This window comes from Hemiscyllium ocellatum, chromosome 48 (genome assembly GCF_020745735.1).
Source record: "Hemiscyllium ocellatum isolate sHemOce1 chromosome 48, sHemOce1.pat.X.cur, whole genome shotgun sequence".
NCBI classification, from domain to species: domain Eukaryota; kingdom Metazoa; phylum Chordata; class Chondrichthyes; order Orectolobiformes; family Hemiscylliidae; genus Hemiscyllium; species Hemiscyllium ocellatum.
This window is the reverse complement of record NC_083448.1, coordinates 17,662,680-17,684,887: the sequence shown is the minus strand read 5'-3', so window position 1 is coordinate 17,684,887 and position 22,208 is coordinate 17,662,680. Positions and strand designations below refer to the sequence as shown.

The following is a 22,208-nucleotide window of genomic DNA, read 5'->3' as shown; positions in this document are numbered from 1 at the left end:
AGAGAGTAGTAGGGGTGTGGAACGCACTGCCTGCAACGGTAGTGGACTCGCCAACTTTAAGGGCATTTAAATGGTCATTGGATAAACATATGGATGAAAGTGGAATGGTGAAGGTTAGATGGGCCTCAGATTGGTTCCACAGGTCGGCGCTACATCGAGGGCTGAAGGGTATACTGCGGTATAATGTTCTGTGTTCAACTTATACACTTTATGTTAAGGTCCTGGGGAGTGTTGCTGAACAAAGAGATGTTGGAGTGCAGGTTCATAGCTCCTTGAAAGTAGAGTCGCAGGTAGATAGGATAGTGAAGAAGGTGTTTGGTATGCTTTCTTTTGTTAGTACGGGAGATTTGTTGTAACAAAACCAGCCATCTTGTCACATATTACAAGCCTGGAGTCCATTCTAAATCTCATATTAGTGTCTGTTTGCTAAGTTTGTATGTTCCCAGGCTGAGTGAGGTGGTTGACCTTGCAGCTGTACTAATATCTGATCGTGAACTCTTTCCCAGCATGGGAATGCTCTTCTTTTACAAGAATCTATTGTTATACTAACACTTGCTTATCATCCACCAACCAATACTGTCCAGATACTACGTGACTGAGGCTAGTGACTGGGCACAGTGCCTATTTCTTCATTATCCTGCAATTAACAGTTTGCTAAATGTTAAATGATTGTAACCCAGATAATCACACAACTCTCTGTATCTCATCAGAGTGACTTGTGACCATTCGGTTGAGCTGACTCTCCCTGTGAGCTGACGAATAAACAGTCAATACCTCAAGGTTTGTGTGGTGCAATTCATTGTTCCTCTAAATCGGATTGCTACGAGTGAGTCAACCACTTCAGAATTCATTTCATTCCCAACAATTGGTCACTGCAGTGAGTACAGGGGTTGGGAGGTCGTGTTGCAGCTGTACAGGACATTGGTTCGGCCACTTTTCGAATCTTGTGTGCAATTCTGGTCTCCTTCCTATCGGAAAGATGTTGTAAAACTTGAAAGGGTTCAGAAAAGATTTACAAGGATGTTGCCAGGGTTGGAGGATTTGAGATATAGGGAGAGGCTGAACAGGCTGGGGCTGTTTTCCCTGGAGCGTCGGAAGCTGAGGAGTGACCTTATAGAGGTTTACAAAATCGTGAGGGACAGGGATAGAATAAATAGACAAGGTACTTTTTACAATATATGTTCATGATATAGAAGATGGTATTAGTAATAACATTAGCAAATTTGCTGATGATACTAAGCTGGGTGGCAGGGTGAAATATGATTAGTTTAGATTGTTTACAGTGTGGAAGCAGGCCCTTCGGCCCAACAAGTCCACACCGACCCGCCGAAGTGCAACCCACCCAGACCCATTCCCCTACATTTACCCCTGCACCTTACACTACTGGCAATTGAGCATGGCCAATTCACCGAACCTGCACATCTTTGGACTGTGGGAGGAAACTGGAGCACCTGGAGGAAACCCACACAGACACGGGGAGAACTTGCAAACTTCACACAGACAGTCACCCGAAGCTGGAATCGAACCTGGGACCCTGGTGCTAACTACTGAGCCACCAGGCTGCCCAATGCTGTGGGGGTAGAGCTTGTATGTAAGGCTGAGACAGAGAAATTCCCGATTCTTCAGGGAATCAAGAGTCATGGGGAAAGGGCAAGGAAGTGGGCATGAGGAGTGTGGGATCAGCCGTGATTGTATTAAAAAGTGCAGGAAACTAGAAAGGCCAATTGGCTGAGACTGCTCCCATTTATCATGGTCTTCTGACATCAGGTAACTGACTCCAGATAGATCTACTTTGGAAAATTTTATATGGTGGACTTTGAAAGACTTGAAGTCATTGCATTAAGACTCATCACATTTAACTTTAACCCCTCTGACCCAATACAGCTCAACATATCCCATATTTGTGGTAAACAAAGGGGCGGCGAATGTTTGTGTTGTCCATGGATGTTTTTGAGATAAATCTGTTCAGGAGATGTGAGCGGTGCTGGCTGGCGAGGCCAGTATTTTATTGCCCATCTGTCATTGCCCAGAGAGAATGCCATCAGAGTCATCAGGATGGAATGGACGGGCTAGCAGACTGGGAGGAGAGGGGCAGAGAAGCCTTCTTTTTCTCATAGGCGTCCAGTGGAGGACCAGAGGTTGGCGCTGCAGTGGCTCTCCCAGGCGGCCGGAGGCGCTGTCCGCGGGAGGACCTCAGTCATTGGTTTGGCGCTGCAGTTGCGCTCCTATGCGGCGATGGCGCTGCGACGGGAGGACCGGTTGGGGGGGTGGCGCTCCTCGCTCGGGAGGCGCGGCGTTGCCACCGGGGGCTCCTGTGTGGCGCTGCGGCGGGAGGTCGGGCTGGGGGGAGCGGTCCGCTCTTGCTGCCACGTCACAGTTGGAGGTGAGCGAGGGCTGGTGTTGTCCGGGTGACCGAGCCGGTGAGCGCAGGCGGAGGGTGGCGGGGGAACCGGACGGAGGGGGGGGTGTTGCTGCTGCTGCTCACGGGGATGTCGGACGGAGAGGTCGCTGCTCGTAGCCACTCCCTGTGTCCACTGTGGCCAGTGAAAAACAGAGAGTAAAAAAAATCCTTGTGGATTGTAAAAGGAAAGGTTTGGTGGTGGGGGCGGGGGAATGAAACCGTCCCCCACCCCCTGCCCCTGACAGCTGGGTCTCAGGATGGGGTTGGGGTTGGGGTTGGGGTTGGGGACTATTCCCCCCCTCCCTGCTCAGTTTACCCACACTGGGATTTTTTTTCCCACCACATTTTGTTTTTCTGGCTTGATCTGCTCTCCCTGCATCCCACAGCTGGGTGGGCTAGCACAGACCCGACGGGACGAATGGCCTCCCGCCTGCCAGTGCCCCGCAAGGGGTTCTTTCCTCTTCGTTTTTTTTTACAATTCCTGCCCCCGCCCCTTGCCCCCTGCGGCGCCTGTGGGCACTAGGGCCAACGGGAAGAGGCCGCTCGGCCCCTCTGAACCAGCCCTGCCCCTCCGTCAGGTTTTGCCCTGCCGCTCATCCGGCGTGCACCCCTGGCGCCCGCGGTGTCTCCGCTGAGGCTGGGGTGGGCGCCTGGAACGTTTTGCCGTTGCTCACGGAGCTTTGCCTTGTTTGTTTCTGATCGCCCCTGCAGGATGAAGTGAACGTGCCCCTTCCGAACCTGAGGCGAGAGCACAGCCAGTCACACAACGGCCTGGTGTGCGGTCAACGTCCCTCCCCTCCCACCGATCCACTTTGATGGTACGTACAACGCCACCTCGGTGCCTGCCTGATGTTGCAACGTTGACAGGAGAGGGCACGAGTGATGAGAAGGTGCCTCTGTACACATATAGGGTGGAGGGGGCTTGGGCTTTGGGGTCACTGAGACCGGCATCAGAGGGCTGTTTCCACTGCCAGGAGGATTGGCATCTGGAGCGGCCAAAACAGGGGAAAAAAAAAGCTGCTAAAAGAACTAATGGGTGCGTGACAGATGTTGTGACGAGTTGGAAGGCAACGCTTTGATCGACAAGAGAAGCAACTTCAACGTGAAATTTCCAAAGGGCTATCTGAGGGATGGTTGGGTGAGGAAGGAACCCCAGCAGGGAGGAATTGGTCAAGATTGTGTGAAAGCGTGCAGCCTTTTCCCATGATCCTTTATCTGTGGGACATTGAAACAGGGAGCAACAGTAGGCCACTTGACCCTTGCCATCTACCCCACCGTTTGATAAGGTGGTCGTTGATCAAATTTTAGCATCACCTGCACGACCCTAATAATCTTTCATCCCCTTGGTAATTAAAACAGTGTCTTAGAAATGCTGAAAGATTCTGCATCTATTGCCTTTTGAGGAAGGGAATTGCAAACAATCTCAACCCTTGGGAAGCACAAAAGCTGTTCTCTCTGAAATGGGTGTGCCCTGATTTTTGAACCATGGCTCCTGGTTCTCGATTCTCTGACAAGGGGAGATCTCCTGTCCATGTCCACCGCAGGATCTTGTGTGTTTCGCTGAGGTCACCTCTGTTTGTTCTGAACTCCAGATGATCCAGCCCTCGCCTGTCCAGCCTTGCCTCGGAAAGCAATCTGCTTATTCCAGGCATGAGTCTGGAAAGCCTTCTCTGACCTGCTTCCAATGCACGAGCATGGTTGTGTACATAGTGACCTGTAGTGGACACAGTACTCCAGACATAGTCTCACCTGTGCCCTGTTGGAATGAAGCCTGACCTTCTGACTGCTGCATAAAGCAGAACATTGTGCCAGCTTCTCTGATGACTGCTTGTACCTGCACGCGAACTTTCTTGGGTTCAGAACCGTTAAGATAGCGTGTGCATACCCAGCAAAGCTGCAGGCTCGGATTTTGATGCTGAACCTGTCTTTGATTTGTTGTGCGGAAGCAGTTCGAGAATCCTGACAGATGAGAGTCTGAGACAGGTGCTCGCTTCATGTGGCGATATTCTCCTGTCGTCATAACACCCCTCACCCGAGAAACAAAACTGCCAGAAGGTTCTTCAGTGCAGGCTAGAAAGACCAACTTGTTCGGATATGTTGGATAATATCCAGCCTTGGTGAGAACCACATCTCAAACACTGAACACTTCCAGTCCCCTTATTTAAGGATTGATGTCAGGACTTGGGATGTGGTTCAGAGGACGTTTACCTCAGCAATACCAGGAGCAAGTGGGTTATCTTTCACTGCAAGGGTGGACAGGCTGGGCTTGTTTTCACTTGAGGTCAGAAGCGTGAGGAGTGACCCTGTTGACGTGATTTTCATGAAGTGGATTTGGAATCGATCTTTCTGCTTCTGGGTAAAACGGGTGGGCGGTCTTCCAAAAAATTAGGGATCACCTTTACGGGGCAGCCGAGAGTTTTACTCTCTCAGCAGACTGTGTGTGTTTGGAACTGTGCCTCAGACATTGGTAGGGACAGTGTCATTGATATTATTTAAGGCACAGGAGAACAGGTTCTTGTGACGCAGCTGAATTGAACAGAATCAGAGGGTGGACAGGAGTGTGTAAGTTGGGCCGTAACCCCTCAATCAGCAATGATTTCATTGAATGATGGAGCAAGCTGGAGGGGCTGAATGGCCCACTTTCACTCCTCATTGATATATATCTGGCACACTGGGATGTGAAAGCTTTCCCTTGGATGGGGGATTTGTAGTCTAGAGAGTCTGTTTTTAGGGTGAGAGATTTTAAGAAGATATGAGGGGGGGTTTGTGGAATGAGTTTCCTGAGGGAGTGGTGGATGTGGGGACAGTGACAACATTTCAAAGGCATTTGGATTAGCACATGAATAGGAAAGGTTTGGAGGGGTATGGGTCAGGAGCAGGTAGGTGGGACAAGTTGAGTTTGGGATTATGGTCAGCATGGACTGGTTGGACCAAAGGGTCCCTTTCCGTGCTGTGTGATACTATGGGCTTCACAGGATTTCTTAGCTGTTCAGAGAGAACAATGAAAAGTTAGGTGTGAATCCAGATTCTGGTTTGGGGGGGATTGTGATGAAGCTGATACTCGGACAGTGTTTCCCCTTGTGGGGGGAATTGTGACCCAGGGTACATGGTTACAAATTAGGAGTCTCCCTTGAAAATGGCACAGCAGGGGAGTTTCTGCTCCGACATGGTGGTTCGTGTTTGGGATTGATCTCTTGATGTGGTTTGCCCGCTTCCTGACCAGAGTTGGTTCATGAATGTGACTGCAAAATCAGCTCAGGTGTTTGAAAGATCTTTCTCGGAGCTTGTGTTTGTTCCTGCAGTTTGGAGTAATGCAGGCGTTGATGGGCAGAAAAACTCCTGTAGGACTGGAAATGACTGCGAACTGTGGCTTGGTTCAAGGGACATCCAGCACAGAGATGCCCTTCGGCCCATCGAGTCTGCACTGGCTCATCTACACTCATTCCATTTTCCAGCCCTCCCAGACACTTCCAATGCTCGTCCAAGGAGTTGTTGAAGATTGTGAGGTTTCCCACCTCATCTACTCTCCCTGGCCGTACTTTTCACACTGCCACTTGTTATGGACCAGGCCAGAGCCCCTCTCAACATTTCTAGAAAGTAGCCCTTGCTAACCTTGCGAAATGTTTTAAGCAGGTGTAGTGTGGATATTCCAGGAGGGATGGAGCTGGCCCAACCACTTAGTTTTAAACAAAATAGAATTTATGTACAAGAGTACTGAATGGAACACAAACCACAGAAAACAGAATACCGAGTAACTTAACCTCTCCAAAAATCCAACAGATGATCCCAATTTCATGACGCTGTTCCAAATACTTGCAATAATCCCCATAAGCAAAAGGTAAAACCAAACGCCGGGGTCTTCCAGGAGAAAGGTCAGAGAGAGAGTACCAGCCTGGAGCGACTCCTTTGGGTCCAGCAGCTTTTTCCACAATACTGGGAAAATCCCAAACCAAACCAGAGAGAAGCTGGGCTGGGAGAGCTGGCTGCTCCCCTTTCATTGTACAAGGGCTTGTTAAACTTGAAAGCCTCGACCTGAGGCAGTATCTGTTAGTTGCTATCACATTGGCCCCAAAAACCCTTCAACCCCTCACTTCTTGGAGTCGTTTACAACCTCTCTTTAAAAAAACCCAAGGGCTACCTAAACCCATTAAAGAATCAGTGTTGTCACACAGTACCTTCCGGGGAAAGTGTTTGTCCTCAAATCCCTTCCAAACCTCCTGCCTTTCACTTCAAATTGTTCCCCTTGTTATTATCAACTCAGGGCAATGACTGCTATCTCTCCATCCTGTCCGTGCTCCTTGTCTTACAGACCTCTGTCAGATCCCTTCTCAGTTTTCCTCACTCCAGCCCAAGCTAATCCAGCCCCTCTCTGCTGCTGAAATGCTCCATCCCAGACAACATCCTGGTGAATCCACTGTGCACCCCCTCCCGCCCAGTCCCATCCTTCCGAGAGTGTGGGGACCAGAACCGCGCACAGTCCTCCAGCTGGGGTCGCATCCAAGTCCTGTACAGCTCCATCATCACCTCCCTGCTCCGAGAATCAGTGCCATGATCGACAAAGACAAGTGTCACGTATGCCGCCTTAACTCCTCTGTGAACGTGTCCTGCTGCCTTTGAGGGTTTGTGGGCGCGCGCCCCGAGATCCCATTGCTCCTCTCAGCTTGCCAGCGTCTTGCCATTCATTGAGTACTCCCCGGCCTTATTGCTTCTTCCAATGTGCATCACCTCACAATTGGCAGGCTTCAATTCCAATATGTCGCTGATCAGCCCATCTGATCAAGCCGTGTGGATCCTTCTGCAACCCAAGGCCTTCCTCCTGATGATCAGCAGCTTGGCCAATCTTTGTGTCTTCTGCGTACTTAATGTATAATGCTCCTTCTTTATTATTGTTCATACATCATCAGGGGCAGAGGGGAGGCCCCAGCACTGATCCTTGTGGACCGCCACTGGACACCGGCCTCCAGTCCAAACACAGGCCTCTGTCTCCTCACACTGAGCCCAGATTGGATCCACCTTGCCATGTGACCTGGGATCCCATGTGCTTTTGTCTTGTCTTTCCATACAGGTCGGCAGTGAGACGCCAGGCACCAGAACGCTCGGGTCACCATGCGGAAGAATATAGTCGTTAACTTAATCTGCGAGGTGGCGCTAAGATTATTCCTGTTTGCAGTATTCCTGTAAGTCTTTCTGTTTTCTGTCACTATTCTGTCTGTGGTGGTGTTACCTATCTCGCTGCTGTAAAGTTTGACCATGGTTACCCATCACGCTGCCAGTACCCATCACTCCTGACAAGTGTCCTGCTATTGCTGCAGTCGATGTTAGTTAAACAAACCCCATGTTGGCAGTGTGTTCAGGAGCTGCCACGTAAGGTACAGGAGGAGAATTAGGCCCACTAAGTTACAAATCACACAACACCAGGTTATCGTCCAACAGGTTTATTTGTGAGTACAAGCTTTCAGAGCGCTGCTCCTTCGTCAGGTCACTAGTGGAGCAGGATCACAGCTACCTGACAAAGGACCAGCACTCTGAAAGCTTGTACTCCCAAACAACCCTGTTGGATGATAATCTGGTGTTGTGTGAGTTGTAAGTTTGTCCACCCCAGTCCAGCATCTTGGCTCATGAAGTCAGCTCCACCATTCACTCTTGGCTCCCTAACTCCGTCCTTCTGCCTTCTCCCCAGAACCCTGGATCATGTCTTTCCTGACAGGTCAGCACAAAAATACCAGGCACTGGAAAGCTCGGGTCACGAATCAACCTCTCTATCCCCGTCTTAAATACGCTCAGTGACTTGGCCTTCACAGATCCACACCCTCCGCTGAAGAAATTCCCCACCATCTCAGTTCAAAAGGGTTGTCCCTTCATACTGAGGCTGTGCCCTTGGGTTCTCATCTTTCATACTGGTGGCAACACCTCCACACCCACTCTGTCCAAGTCTCTCTGCGTTCTGTCAGTGTCTGTGAGACGTGGCTATCAGTGGCCAAACTAGCATTTATGTCCCATCTCTACTCTCTTCCCCCCACCCCCCAGTCCACTCTGTGGAGAGTTGGGAGTCAGCCACATTGTATTGGGTCTGGAGTCACAGGTAGGCCAGACCAGGTAGGTTTGGCAGATTTCCTTCCCTGGAGCCTGTTAATGAACTAGGTTGGGTCTTTGCAGCAGTGGGCAGTGCTCATTGAGCCCGGTTTTCATGTATTGATGAAGTTTCACCGTCTGCCCTGCTGGGATTGTCCCCAGGCTATGGCCACGAGCTGGGCAGATCCCGTGGTGGTGCTGTACCCAGCTCCCGATGGGCTGAAGGACGGCCTCGTGCTCTGGGAGAAGGGACTGAGTGACAATTTCCTGTGTCTCTGTGCTGTTTGTATTCCGCAGGATTACTGAGACATTGACTCCATTCCACCGGATCATCCACCCGGAGGAAATGTGGCTATACAAGAATCCCCGGAGCGAGCGGGATACTGTCCCCACCTGGCACATGTTTGTAAGTGAAATCGGGGACCATTGTGTTCCCCCAGGACCATCTCAGTTCGAAAGGGTGACCCTGGCTAAATTGTGTGGGGGTGGGGAGGGAGAGTGCACAGTGGACAGCAGCACACCTGTGACCGTGACCTCTGCTCCAGTGTCATCTGGATAGCTGCAAATGTCTCACTTCCTCAGGACCCTCCTGCTGCTGAGCAAGCTGTGGGCCCATGGTGTTCGAGGTGAGCTACTGGGATGGATTGAGGACTGGCTGTCTGACAGAAGGCAGAGAGTTGGGATAAAAGGTTCTTTTTCGGAATGGCAGCCGGTGACCAGCGGTGTCCCGCAGGATTCAATGTTGGGGCCGCAGCTGTTCACATGATATATTAGCGATTTGGATGAAGGGACTGGGGGCATTCTAGCGAAGTTTGCCGATGATACAAAGTTAGGTGGACAGGCAGGTAGTACTGAGGAAGTGGGCAGGCTGCAGGCGGATGTAGACAGTTTGGGAGAGTGGTCCAGGATATGGCTGATGGAATTCAACGTGAGCAAATGCGAGGTCTTGCACTTTGGAAAAAAGAATACAAGCATAGACTATTTTCTAAACGGCGAGAAAATTCATAGAACCAATGTACAAAGGGATCTGGGAGTGCTAGTCGAGGATTCTCTAAAGGTAAACATGCAAGTTGAGTCCGTAATTAAGAAAGCGAATGCAATGTTGTCATTTATCTCAAGAGAGTTGGAATATAAAAGCACCGTTGTGCTACTGAGACTTTATAAAGCTCTGGTTAGGTTCCATTTGGAGTACTGTGTCCAGTTTTGGTCCCCACACCTCAGGAAGGACATACTGGCACTGGAATGTGTCCAGCGGAGATTCACACGGATTATCCCTGGAATGGTTGGTCTAACATACGAGGAACGGCTGAGGATTCTGGGATTGTATTCATTGGAGTTTATAAGATCAAGGGGAGACTTAATAGAAACTTTAAAAATAATACATGGCTTGGAAAGGGTGGACACTAGGAAATTGTTTCCGTTAGGCGAGGAGACTATGACCCGTGGACACAGCCTTAAAATTAGAGGGGGTCAATTCAGAACAGAAATGCGGAGACATTTCTTCAGCCAGAGAGTGGTGGGCCTGTGGAATTCATTGCCGCAGAGTGCAGTGGAGGCCGGGACGCTAAATGTCTTCAAGGCAGAGATTGATAGATTCTTGATGTCTCGAGGAATTAAAGGCTACGGGGTGAATGTGGGTAAGTGGAGTTGAAATGCCCATCAGCCATGATTGAATGGTGGAGTGGACTCAATGGGCCGAATGGCCTTACTTCCACTCCTATGTCTGATGGTCTTATGGTCTTCCCCATTCGAGTGTCACTCTGCTAGGGCCTACCACGTGAAACCTGAGAGAAAAGGGTTGCGTCTGCGTCTTTTCTGAGAACATCATGGCCCTTGACTTGAGGAGGCATTGGGACCTGGACGGATTGTTCTGTCCAGCCCAAAGGCTGCTGCTTGTGTCTAACCGCATCTTGCCTGACATCCGCTGACCACCCGCGATCTCCTGAGGAGCGCTCTCTTCCTTCTCTGGGTCATTACTGCCACTCAGATACCTGTCCTGACTGAGCCAGAGGAGTCTCCAAGACCAGGACTGGAGGCCACTTCCTCGGGGAGGAAAATAACAGTGTGCCTGTTCTCTCTCCCTGTCCCCCTCTCCCTCTTCCCTCCCTCTCCCCACCTCTTTCGTCCCTTCCCCCCTCTCTCCGTCTCCCTCTACCCCCTCTCCCCCTTTCCTCTCTTCCCCCCCCTGTCTCCCCCTACCAGGCCATTTCATTCTTGACTCCATTGATGGTGATCCTGCTGATGAAGGTGTTGAATCGCTCGGAAAATGGGGATGTGAAGGAGGGTTGTCTAGGTGAGTGACCTTCGTCCGTTCAGTCTCCACGTGAAGCCAGGACCCAACAGAAGAATGTTACTCTTGGAATAAACGGAGGGAGTCTTTCTGACGCCCTCCCCTCCCCCCCCACTCCCAGAGCATTCCACAGGCCTCCTGCCCCCCCCCCCACACACACACTCCCCGAACCACACGATGCATCGTCCCTATTGTTGAGCAGGCGAATGCAGCTGCCAATGGGGGCACAGCAAGATCCCAAGTCAGCGGCCCGACTGAGGAGTTTGTTTGATTGTAACTGGGTGCTGCTTGGGGGGGGCGTGGGTGTCGGATGTTGACCTGAAACAGCTCCCTTCAGGGACAGGAGAAATGTTTTACCCCCACACCATCACTCCCTCAGGAGTGACATTGATCCTTCTGCCTGCACTCACCAGCATTCGCAAGCTCGAGAGGGTGGGACTTCCCCTGGATCTCTGATGTACTCACTGACCAGTCACTGTCTGTAATCCCTCCTCGCTCCCCATGCTTCGGACGTCACTAATTGTTGTCTTTTCCCGTGCAGCTGCCTCCCTGGGTCTGGTTCTAAATGGAGTGATCACAAACACTTTGAAACTCGTGATTGGAAGGTAAGTCAGGACACGTGACTCAGAACGTTTTCCTGCAGTGATAGTGCAGGGGGTTATGTCCCACTGGATGGCCTGAGCATCTGAGCAGGGTCTCGACCTGAAAGCTGAAGTTGTTATTCATCGTCTGGGGATTTCAAATCCCTGTGTGTTGCATCTCGGCTCGCCCCCAGTGATAGCTCTAAAACGGTTCACCCTTAACCTGGTGATTCAGCACCTCAACTAGAACATTAGCACATGGGCTTTAGAGTTGTCCAGGGGTTGGACCTTGACATACATCGGGTTATCTCCAGAAAGATACATTGGGAACTGACTGTGTTCTGGTGCAGAATGGCTGACCACAATTCTGTGACAGAGCATCATTCGACACCCGGTCATGCCAGTTATTCTCTGAATGACTCCCAGCACCTTATCCTCACCAGCGACCAGGTCATGGCTAATCTCCCCAACCTTTAAAGAGCAGAAGACATCCACCAAAACACTTGGATCCCTTTGTCCCACAGGGCAGTGCAGTGTTTACTCAGACTGACAGGTCCAAAGTTGCGTTTGTTTACTAGTTGCATTTATGCCAACATTTAAGAGGCATTTGGAGGGATATGGGCCGGGTGCTGGCAGGTGGGACGAGATTGGGTTGGGATATCTGGTCGGCATGGATTGGACCGAAGGGTCTGTTTCCGTGCTATACATCTCTATGACTCAATGTAGCTCATTGTCCCAGTGTTCATACCAGGAATGAGAGAGTTTCCTGTCAGCTGGTCCTGGGATATTAGGACACCTCTCTGCAGGAGCAGGTGAGACTTTAACCCTTGCCCACCCCCCCCCCCCCCCCGCCCCCCCCGGTCTCAGGGGTAGGGATACTCCCAGTGCATTGCAAAAGGCGCAGCACACCAGTGTTGATGCTGGCTTTGATTTCCTCCTGTTGCAACTTTGGGAATGTATCTGTGGTGTTTGGTTCTCTGTGTATTTTGGACAGTGAGGGAGACTGTTGTGACTACTCTCTGGCTAATGCGGTTTGACCAGAATTGCTCCTGGGATTGTCAGTGGGTGCCTCCCATTTGTCTTGGATCTCTCCCCGTGGGAATGATTTGACAGAGAAGGTGGTTGCTGGGCAGGGCTGACACATGGGCCATGCACTGCGAAAGTTCAAGCTGGTGACTGTATCCTCTGCTCTGCAGACCACGTCCGGATTATTTTTACCGCTGCTTCCCAGATGGAGTGGTAACGGAGGACATGCAATGTACCGGTGACCCCGGCTCCATCATGGAGGGCCGGAAGAGCTTTCCCAGTGGTCACTCCTCCTGTAAGTACAACTGACCACACGTCCATTAGATAACCGCAGAGACACATTCACTACATCCCTGCCTGCCTGGATCCTTCATGGGATGTGGGGTTTGTTGGTTACCTGTCCCTAATTGCCCCGGAGAAGGTGGTGGGGGAGCGCTGACTCCTTAAACCACGACAGTCCTTGGGGAGGAAGTTGAGGCCCAATGCTGTTTAGGAGGGTTTTTTGAGGATTTACACTCAACAGGAACAAAACAATGCTGATAGCCAGCTCAGGTCTCTCTGCTCCTCTTGTCCCTCCAGATCCTCCAAATTGTGGCTTTGGAAGGTGCTGTCTGAGGATCTTTGGTGAATTAAGGCAGTGCATCAATGTAGATGGTACACACACTGCTGCTACTGAGGGCCGGTGATGGATGGAGTGAACACTTGTGAATGTGGTGCCACTCAAGCTGGGGCTGCTTTGTCCTGGATGGTGTTAAGCTGCTTGCGTGTTGTTGGAGCTGCCCCCATCCAGGGGCAAGTGGGGAGTATTCCATCCCATTCCTGACTTGTGCCTTGTAGATGGTGGACAGGCTTCAGGGAGTCAGGAGGGGAGTTACTCACTGCAGTATTACCCTCTAACCTGCTCTTAAAGCCACAATATCAAACTTGGAACATGACAGCGCAACACAGGCCCTTCGGCCCTCAATGTTGTGCCGACCTGTGGAACCGATCTGAAGCCCACCTGTGGCTTCGAAACTCAATCTCTCTCCCAATAAAAGCTAACACACCACTGTCTTCTAAACCACCTTATCAACCTGGGTGGCACCTGTCAGGGATCTATGCACATGGACGCTGAGATCTCTCTGCTCAGCTACACTACCAAGAATCTTATCATTCGCCCAGTATTCTTTATTCCTGTTACTCCTTCCAAAGTGAATCACCTCACACTTTTCCACATTAAACTCCATGTGCTACCTCTCGGCCCAGCTCTGCAATGTCCCTCTGGAACCTGCAACATCCTTCAGCATTATCCGCAACTCCACCGACCTTAGTGCCATCTGCAAATTTATTTCGATGCCTTCATCCAGGTCACTTAATAAAAATAACAAACAGCAGTGGCCACAAAACAGATCCTTGTGGTGCAGCACTTGTAACTGAGCTCCAGGATGAACATTTCCCATCAACCCCCACCCTCTGTCTTCTTTCAGCTAGCCAATTTCTGATTCATACCACAAAATCACCCTCAATCCCATTCCTTCGTATTTTGTGCAATAGCCTACCATGGGGGTTATCAAATGCCTTTACTGAAATCCATACGCACCACATTTACTGCTTTCCCCTCATCCACCTTTGATCACCATCTTAAAGAACTCTGAGATTTGTGAGGCATGACCTACCCTTCACAAAACCATGTTGACCATCCCTAATCAACTTATTCCTCTCTGAATGATTATAAATCCTATCTCTTATAACCTTTTCCAACACGATTCCCACACGCCAACTGTGAGTCTCTCTTGTTCCTTCAGAACCTCCTATCTGTCCCCCTAACTATGGCTCACTGGTCTCTAATTACCAGGGTTGTCTCTACTCCCCTTCTTGAGCAAGGGAACAACATTTGCTATTCTCCAATCTTCTGGGGTTATTCCTGTCAACCATGATGACACAAATATGAACTTGTTATTAGGAGGAACGGCCATAGGGATTCCCTACACTGTCTGCCGGTTCCCTTCCTGTCCCCTGACAGTAACCCATCTGCGTTTTTTCTTGCACATGAGGTGTGACTGCCTGCCTGTAACTCCTCTCAATAACCCCCTCCACCTCCCGAGTGATCCAACGTGCATCCAGCTGCAGTTCCCTCGTGCAGTTTCCGAGGAGCTGGATATGGGTGGATGTCCCGCAGGTGAGGTCACCAGGGACACTGTGGTGACCCTTAGCTCCCACATTGTACAGGAGAAACATTCAACTGACCAAACCTCCGTCCCCACTGTTGTCAATTCCCAAAGAGACTGGAGAAAAATACAAAACTAATTACCTTACCAATCCGGTGAACAGAACCTTTTTTTTGTTAGAGCAGGAGGAGGATGGGTGTGAGACACTACCGAAGTAGTGTTTCGGGTAATGCAACCGCTCAGATATACGACTTGACTTACTCAGTCATCCCGTGTCTGCTCCTGCTCAGCGTGCGCTCTGCCTATTCACAGGGGAAGCTTTGCAGTCAGTGATTCTCTTTCCCATCAGCCCCTGGTTGATGCTCCTGCACTTGGTGCTGCTGAAACAAAATAGTTTGAATGCCAGTGCAATTCAGATTCTGTCCTGATGAGCCATGAATTGATGATTGGTTTCAATAACAGGCCCCAGGATGCAGATAGGATTGATGGAAGGAGATGCCAATGAACACTGAGGGGAGGTGGTCAGACGTCTCACTTGTGGAAGTTATTTGCTCACTCCCTACCCCAGCTGATGGATGGTCGAGTGTACTGACCTGAAGGTCACTGTGTATCGGTTAGTGAAGGTCACCTTGTGTCAGTCTGTGGCCCCAATGGAAGATGGAATGCATTGTTCAGCTCGAACTCAGGCTGTTTGTCACTCACTCTCCCCAGCTGCTGACCACACTGGGCTCTTGCAGTGATGATGCAGATGAGCAGCCTCTCACTGAGCATGGTGTCTGACACCAGAGCAGAAAAAGCAGGAATAGGCCCTTCAACCCCTCCAGCCCTGCTCTGCCATTCCGTATGGTCATGGCTGATCAGATAGCCACCTTGAATCCCTAGCCCCTCTCTCCCTCCCGACAAGCTTTCAGCTGTCGCTTTGGTCAGAGGTGACTGACTCTGGGGTGGTGTGGATTTGGCTGTGTTGAACTGCTCGCTGAGGAAGCTGTAGCAGTCAGTGTTGTTTGCAGAGAGGTAGTGTTGTTCTGCTGTCCAGCTGTCCCCTCCTTCCCCCTTCCCTCCCAAGCTGAACCCCATGAGAGTGAAGGAGGGGGTTTGGCTGTTGAGTTGAGCCGTGTCACCCGGTTATTATCTTTGTTCTTGGTTCTTGTTGTTCCCACACAGTTGCGTTTGCTGGGCTGGGCTTCACTAGCTTCTACCTGGGAGGGAAGCTGCACTGTTTTACATCGAGGGGCCGTGGTAAAGGCTGGAGGTTGTGTGCCACACTGCTGCCCGTCTACATCGCAGCCATGATCGCACTGTCCCGCGCCTGTGATTACAGACACCACTGGCAAGGTAAGAACACAGCACTGACAGTCCCACCCCTCACAGCACTGTCCCCCAGCCCACTACGACTCTCACTCTCTGTCTCTCATATTATCTCTCTCTCTTTCACACTCTGTCCTCTATTACACACTCTCCCTCTCACGCACTCTTACACTCTCGCTTTCTCTCTCTCAGTCACACAGTGTGCTTGCCGCATGCTGTGTTTGGCGTATGCTCTCGCCCACGCTTTCTCTCGTGCTTCCCCAGGCGCACTCACGCTCGTGCTCCCTGTGCTCTCGTGTGCTCCCCCATGCTCTTTCACACTGTGTACCCCTGTGCTCTCTTGCTCGAGCTTGCCCACTCTCTCTTGCGCTCCCGTGCATGCTCTTGTGCTCCCTCGCGTTCCCCCGCGCGCTCTCGCGCCCGCGCTGCCTTGCGCTTACGCCCCCCCCGCTCTCGCGCTCCCCTGCGGTCCCTTGCTCTCTATCTGTCCCCCGCGCGCTCACTCTCCCCCTCCCCATGCTATCGCACTCTCTCTCCACACTCTCTATCACTCTTTCTCTCTGCTGTCTGACACCCTCTCTCTCTTGCCGTCTCCCTTTGCTGGCTGCGTATTCCCAGCTGACAATCCCTCAGCTGCTGCGTTGGGAAAATTCCGACTGGAGCTTGCAGTGGACAGGAAAGACCTCGCGTCCCTTGGAGCTGTTGGTTTCCTGGTCTGTCTGTACTGGTTGTTGCAGTGACCTGAGCTTGATGAGCACCGTTGACCTGCTCAGGCCCTGCTTTCGGAGCAGGATGCCTTGTGGAAATGAGCCATTGAAATTCTCCAGTCCATTTTCCCCACCTGTACGCTGACTGAGTGACTGACTGACAGATGGACGTTGGCTGCCACACCCACACAGCTTCCATTTTCCCTTCCCTCGTTTTTTTTATATGTATCTTCTCATGGAGTCTCTCCCAAATCTGACATCGGCCCAAACCTGCAATCCTCTCTGCTCTCCAACTCTGGTCTTGTGCACATCCCTGATTTGGAACACAACCCCCTCCTGTGCCGTAAACTGTTTCAGCGCCAATCTCCATCCTCGCACACTGCCTCGGTCTCCTCAGAGATGCAGCTGAATACCTCCTCCTGGGACTGGACTTGTTGTCACCCAGTCTCCACACCCTGTGTGGGGCTCAGGGCTGAAATGGGTTTGGATGAGTACTGGGATGTACGATGATTACGTCGTCCCAATCTGTGATGAAATGATAGCAGGTGGAGACAGGCAGCAAATGCTCGGTGAAGCTGGGTTTCAGGGAATGCTCAGCAGGAGGAAGTGTGGCCCAGTGATGGCCCATTGGACTGCGGATCACAAGATCCCTGGCTCCAATCCGTGAGAACCCTTGGACAGGGAATTGTCATTCTGGGAATGTGAACCGTGTGTTCTGTCTGACCACGGTTTGATGGAATTGGACGTGAGGTTTGAAGGTGAGGAAGCGCACTCCAAAGCAAGAGCAAGGGTGTTCAATTTGACGATGGGAAATTCAAAAGGCATTAGGCACAAATTGGACGAGATGGATTGGGAAAATGGATGAAAAGGCATGACCAGACCTCGACAACTCAGAGCTATGATCCTTTGAGGAAGATCTGGAATTTGATGTGGCCACTGTGAACATTAGCAAGGCTTGAGAGAAGCTCCCTGGTGCAGTCTGGGCAAGATGTGAAAAGGCCATGGGCTCCTTGGCACAGTGAGACCCAGGGAGCAAGGTGACTTTCTGTGGTAGGATGTTTGTGTGGCTGAAGATCCAGCACATGGCTTGCTGCTGGAGCTCTTGCTGTTTGGGGTCTACATTGCTAACTTGAACGTAAACTTAGGGAGTGGACAGAGTGGGAAACAGAGAGGGGATGGCCATGGAGGAGGATATCACAGACCACAGTGGCAAATGGAATCTAATCCCGGAAAACTGTGAGATGATTCACTTGGGCAAGGCAAGGGGTTACAGTGTGAAGGATAGGAGCCTGGGATCCAGTGAGGTCAGAGGGACATTCCAGTGCATAGCCTCAAGGTAGCAGGGCTGGTCCATGTGCTGGTGGACAGCATGTAGGATACTTGCCTTTTGTTAGCTAAGGTACAGAACACACAAGCACAGCAATGTTATTGCAACTGTATGACATGCTGGCTAGGTCCCAGATAGAGCACTGAGTGCACTTCTGATGATCATATGACAGGAAGGAGGTGGTTACACGAGAGAAGCTGTGGAGGGGACTTAGCCAGATACTGCTTGGTTTGGAGGGGAGGCTGTTGTCTGCAGAAGATTGGGAGGAGACCTGATGGACATGTCATGGAAGTGAAGAGGCGCACCGGTCAGGGTGGAGAGGAAGGCACTTTCCACAGTAATGAAGCACTGGGGGTGTCCTTTTCTGGGGAAAGCTGGGAGGCTCAGACTGGAGTTGAGGGAAGAACCTTTTCAGAGAGAGGCCTGGGGTGAGGGTAGACCTCCCAGCCTCAGACCTTGCTGTTGTTCCATGAGGCAACTTCTGGGCAGTCCGTTGGGATGCCAGAAGCTCCAAGACAATGTGTGAAAGGCTGCAAACCTAGCCAGAGGGTAGTGTGGGCAGGATGGGCTGAATGATCTCTTGTTAGGGTATATACTGTGAAAAAATGCTCAGTTAGATGTGGCTGCCAAACAAATGGAAGGGGATTACATCTGATTTTTCCAAGAAGCTGATAAAGTCGCAAACCTGAGGAGTGAAGGACTCGGTCAAGGAGGTCTGAGGATCTGAGAAGGGAAGAGAGAATGCTTTGAAAGCACCCTGGTAAGAAAGATAAAACGAGAGTGTGAAAGCTTCTATTCCACAGAGTGTTACAGACAGAGTCCACAGGATTCATTGTGAGGACAACAATTGAAGGCAAGTCAGAATGATGAAAGCACATGGGATTGAAGGTCAGATGCTGGTCCAGATGGGTGACTGGTTCACAGACAGTCAGACTAAGTGAGGCATTCCCCCTTTGGCAGGCCATGGTGAGTACGGTGCTTGGGGCTCAGCTGGTACTGCTATTTGTCAATGACCTGGAGATGGGGACCAAATGTTCATCTCCCAATGTCCGGATGGTCCAGATGGAGGTGGGAATGTGTCCCGTGCACTCATGATGGTGTTAAGGAGCGGGTAGGACCGACGGGCTGAATGGCCTTCTCCTGCTTGTCCCCCGGGAATAACATGCGATCCATGTCTTGCAGATGTCGTGGCTGGTTCCCTGATTGGCTTGACGGTGGCATACACCAGTTACCGGCAGCACTACCCATCCCTGTCTGACCAGGACTGTCACAAACCCTATCCGAAGACCAAGCTGTCTACAACTCAGGAGCGGAAACTCTCCAACCCTGCTTTCAAACTGGACGTATAGAGAGCCAGCGCTTCAGGGATGTGGCCCAGGAAACATCCAGCCTCTCCTCGCCGTGTAAACTCGCTTCTCCTTTTATTTTTGGGACAGGGTTTGTGGGCGGGGGGGGGGGCAACATTTGCACATATTTATAATGGGACCTTGTGCAGCACTGTAATAAGTGCACATATGACTGACACACGCACTTACATGTACACACACGTACACCTGCACGTACACACGCACACACACACACACGCGTACACACAATATGTGTGCAAAGAAAGGGAATTAAATGGACCAGCAAGACACCCGAGCATTCAGATTTAATTAGTTCATGAAGTTAATGCGACTGATTTCCCCCCACCTTTTTTTAAAATTATCAACGTAAATCTTTTATTGTTCAAATAATGCTCGCATCTAAAAATTCACAAATAAAATCCAGATCATTCCAAGGCAATGATACATCATGGTTGTAAAAAGTAAGTGCGTTTCTGAAGGTGCTGAGGATTTGAGTGCAGGAATGTGCTGAACCGACATGTTCTGGAGAGTTAACATCAGTGCCCCATCTGAACATTACACCGTACTGTACTCACAGGGACTAGCGCCTGGTGTTCACTCCCCAGAATAAGAATGGAGGGATCTCCTGTGACCAGGGGTTCAGGTCTGTGGGTTTAATCAGAGTTTGTGTCATTCCAGCCTCGGATTCCCCCTGAGGTGTCCCAGTGTAAGCCCTGTTCTGCTCAGTCACCCACAGACCATGCTGGGAAAGCTGAGCAATTTTCCTCACTGACCCCCACCCTGATCACTCCCTCGTCATTTTGACTGGTGCCCGGAGTTCACTTCCAAGTCAGCCCAGACACAAATGCAGTCAGAAACCTTTTTCCAATTGCCCCAAATGAGGTTTATACAAACATTAAACCTAGGAGCAGGCCATGAAAACCCTTGAGTGTGCTCTGCTATTCAACACCATCTGCCTCAACGTCACGTTCCTGACCTTTCAACCCGTTTCAGACTGAAAATCAGTCCGTGTGCTGCTCCTATTTATTCAGTGTCTTGGTATCCCCCGCCCACTGGGGAAGTAAACTCGGCAGATCTCATTTCTGCCACGCCTCATCCTAAAACTGTGCCCTTTTAGAGGTACAGCTCTCGTGTGAGCCAAACTCGGGCACCCACAGCCCCTCACAACACGTCTGTGCAGCCAGTTTTCAAAAGAACCTTTGCCTGTCACCTGTGGCACTCGTTTTCATGAGACACTTGCTCACCCCCATCAGCAAGACGTGACATGGGTTATGGAGGTGGGAACAAAACACACCGCAGTACGGGCTGTATCAGTGTTGAGACGGTTCTGTCCGAGAGATGGGTGGCAGGCTGCTTCTCCGTTCTGCCAGGCACTTCTCATGCTGCTTCCTGGGGTAAACTCCAGCTGAAGCTGTCTCCCTTGAGGAACTTGAGGGTTGTTTCTGGGACTGAACCCAACCATTGCAGCCTTGCTGACCAGAGATGGGACCATGCATACAGAGCCCCTCGCTGGGCTTTGCTTCCTGACCTGACCACACTGCTGCGTATGTGGAATTGGCATTGCATCGTGTATTTTGTACAGTGTTTTGGGGGGTGGGGGAGGAGCCATTTCTTCTTGTGGGTGGGGATGTCGTGTGGTTCCAATGGCCAGAGAGCAGCCTGTTGACATTCGGTGCGCTGCAGGTCAGTGTGTCTCTGCTGTGCTGTGTCCAGGGAAGGGGTGCCCAATGTGCAGCGCAATTTGGGAGGGGTGGGATGCTTGGATATGACAGCAAGGTCCAAATGTATCCAAGCTGAGGACTTGGTTCAGTGCAGTGACTAACAGTCACACAGACATGCACACATCTCTTTCGCAACCCCGCCATCTCCACAGCCCCACAAAGCTACAACATTGCACAGAAGGTAACCGCCCAGTGTGGGGGGGGACCTGTTCCTGACCCTCCTGTTGATGGCAGGCGCACGGATCTTATCATTGCTCTCCAGCAGATAGGCTACTGCCTAGACTAGGCACTGAAATTGTTCCCCTCCTCTTTCACCACCTTCATCTCTGACTGCCCATCTGGAAGGTCTCAAAGAGAGGTCCTGGCCAGCTGCAGGGTACATACTCTGGAGAGCTGTACCATCTTCCCACCTGCTTTGCACAGCAACTTCTGTTCCCCGTCTCAACTACCCAGAGAATTTGACCCAGCACCAACCTTGCTGCTACTTTGAAGTTCCAAAGGGGTGCAGTCCCACAGGCAGAGGAAGGCTGAAGCAGCACATTGTTGTGCTGTTGGTGTTAACCTCCCGCCAGCCTCTGCGCTGGGTGGGCTGCAGGAACCAAGTATTGTGTTTGTCAGCTATGTCTTGTACTGTAAATATCCAGGGGGCCGACTGTAATGTGGTCCAGATCTGTGTTATGTCCCACACACCACCTGCAGCAAATAATGTCAGGTCAAACCTGTGTATTCATGGAAAGTATTCTGTTTTGTGTTGAAATAAAACAAAGACTGAAGAAGGCTCAGGTTCTCTTGTTATTTATCAATGAAGGCATTGCACAGTGACACTGGCAACTGTTGATGTCTTACTGTTCCCTCACAGGCTTTCTGAGCCCCATGTCCCTCTGACCCTTGAGATGCAGGGCCCTGCAGATGTACAGCTCGGATTTAGTTCAGGAGATGTGCTCCAGGTTCACAGTCCGGGTGGGTGACAGAGAGAGATCTGTAATGTCTGAGTGTCACTGTGGAGACCACAGCAGGCCAGGCTTTGCATGCCTTGTGTGTTTCTTTGTGAGGCACCTTGTGTGTTGAATACCACCTGAGACGTTTAAGCAGGTCAGCCTGCGGTGATGCTCCGACTGCAGTACCAAGGGTGTGCTGCACTGTCATCTTGCAGTTTAGACACTGTACTGAGCCTCTGTTTGTCCAACACTTCACCGGCTCTCATCTGTCTTGGCAAAAGAAATCTCTTATTCCTTCAACACAATTGTGATTTACACACAAACATATTTAAAAGCAAATGTGT

General features: G+C 50.9%; 1 protein-coding gene across 3 annotated transcripts; it reads left to right on the top strand.

Moving 5' to 3' along the window:
* Positions 1-2,300: 2,300 nt before the first annotated feature.
* LOC132836884 (phospholipid phosphatase 4-like) lies at positions 2,301-21,704 on the top strand. 3 transcript variants are annotated; one of them, XM_060856449.1, is made up of 9 exons: positions 2,301-2,383; positions 3,113-3,219; positions 7,467-7,578; positions 8,771-8,879; positions 10,676-10,766; positions 11,305-11,368; positions 12,541-12,665; positions 15,682-15,852; positions 19,042-21,704. In XM_060856449.1, exons 3-9 carry the CDS (start codon positions 7,508-7,510, stop codon positions 19,206-19,208), a joined length of 798 nt encoding a protein of 265 aa, XP_060712432.1. In that variant the 5' UTR covers positions 2,301-2,383; positions 3,113-3,219; positions 7,467-7,507; the 3' UTR covers positions 19,209-21,704. The 3 variants fall into 3 exon arrangements, with proteins under 3 accessions (XP_060712432.1, XP_060712431.1, XP_060712430.1); XM_060856448.1 differs by having other exon boundaries at positions 2,345-2,420; XM_060856447.1 differs by lacking the exon at positions 2,301-2,383 and adding an exon at positions 2,465-2,557.
* The last annotated feature ends 504 nt before the right edge of the window (positions 21,705-22,208 follow it).

Coding starts and splice junctions, on each gene's coding strand:
- LOC132836884 (XM_060856449.1), top strand. CDS start 7,508: ATGCGGAAGAATATAGTCGTTAACTTAATCTGCGAGGTGGCGCTAAGA. Junction 8,880..10,675: donor TCCCCACCTGGCACATGTTT/GTAAGTGAAATC, acceptor TCCCCCTACCAG/GCCATTTCATTCTTGACTCC. Junction 15,853..19,041: donor TTACAGACACCACTGGCAAG/GTAAGAACACAG, acceptor CATGTCTTGCAG/ATGTCGTGGCTGGTTCCCTG.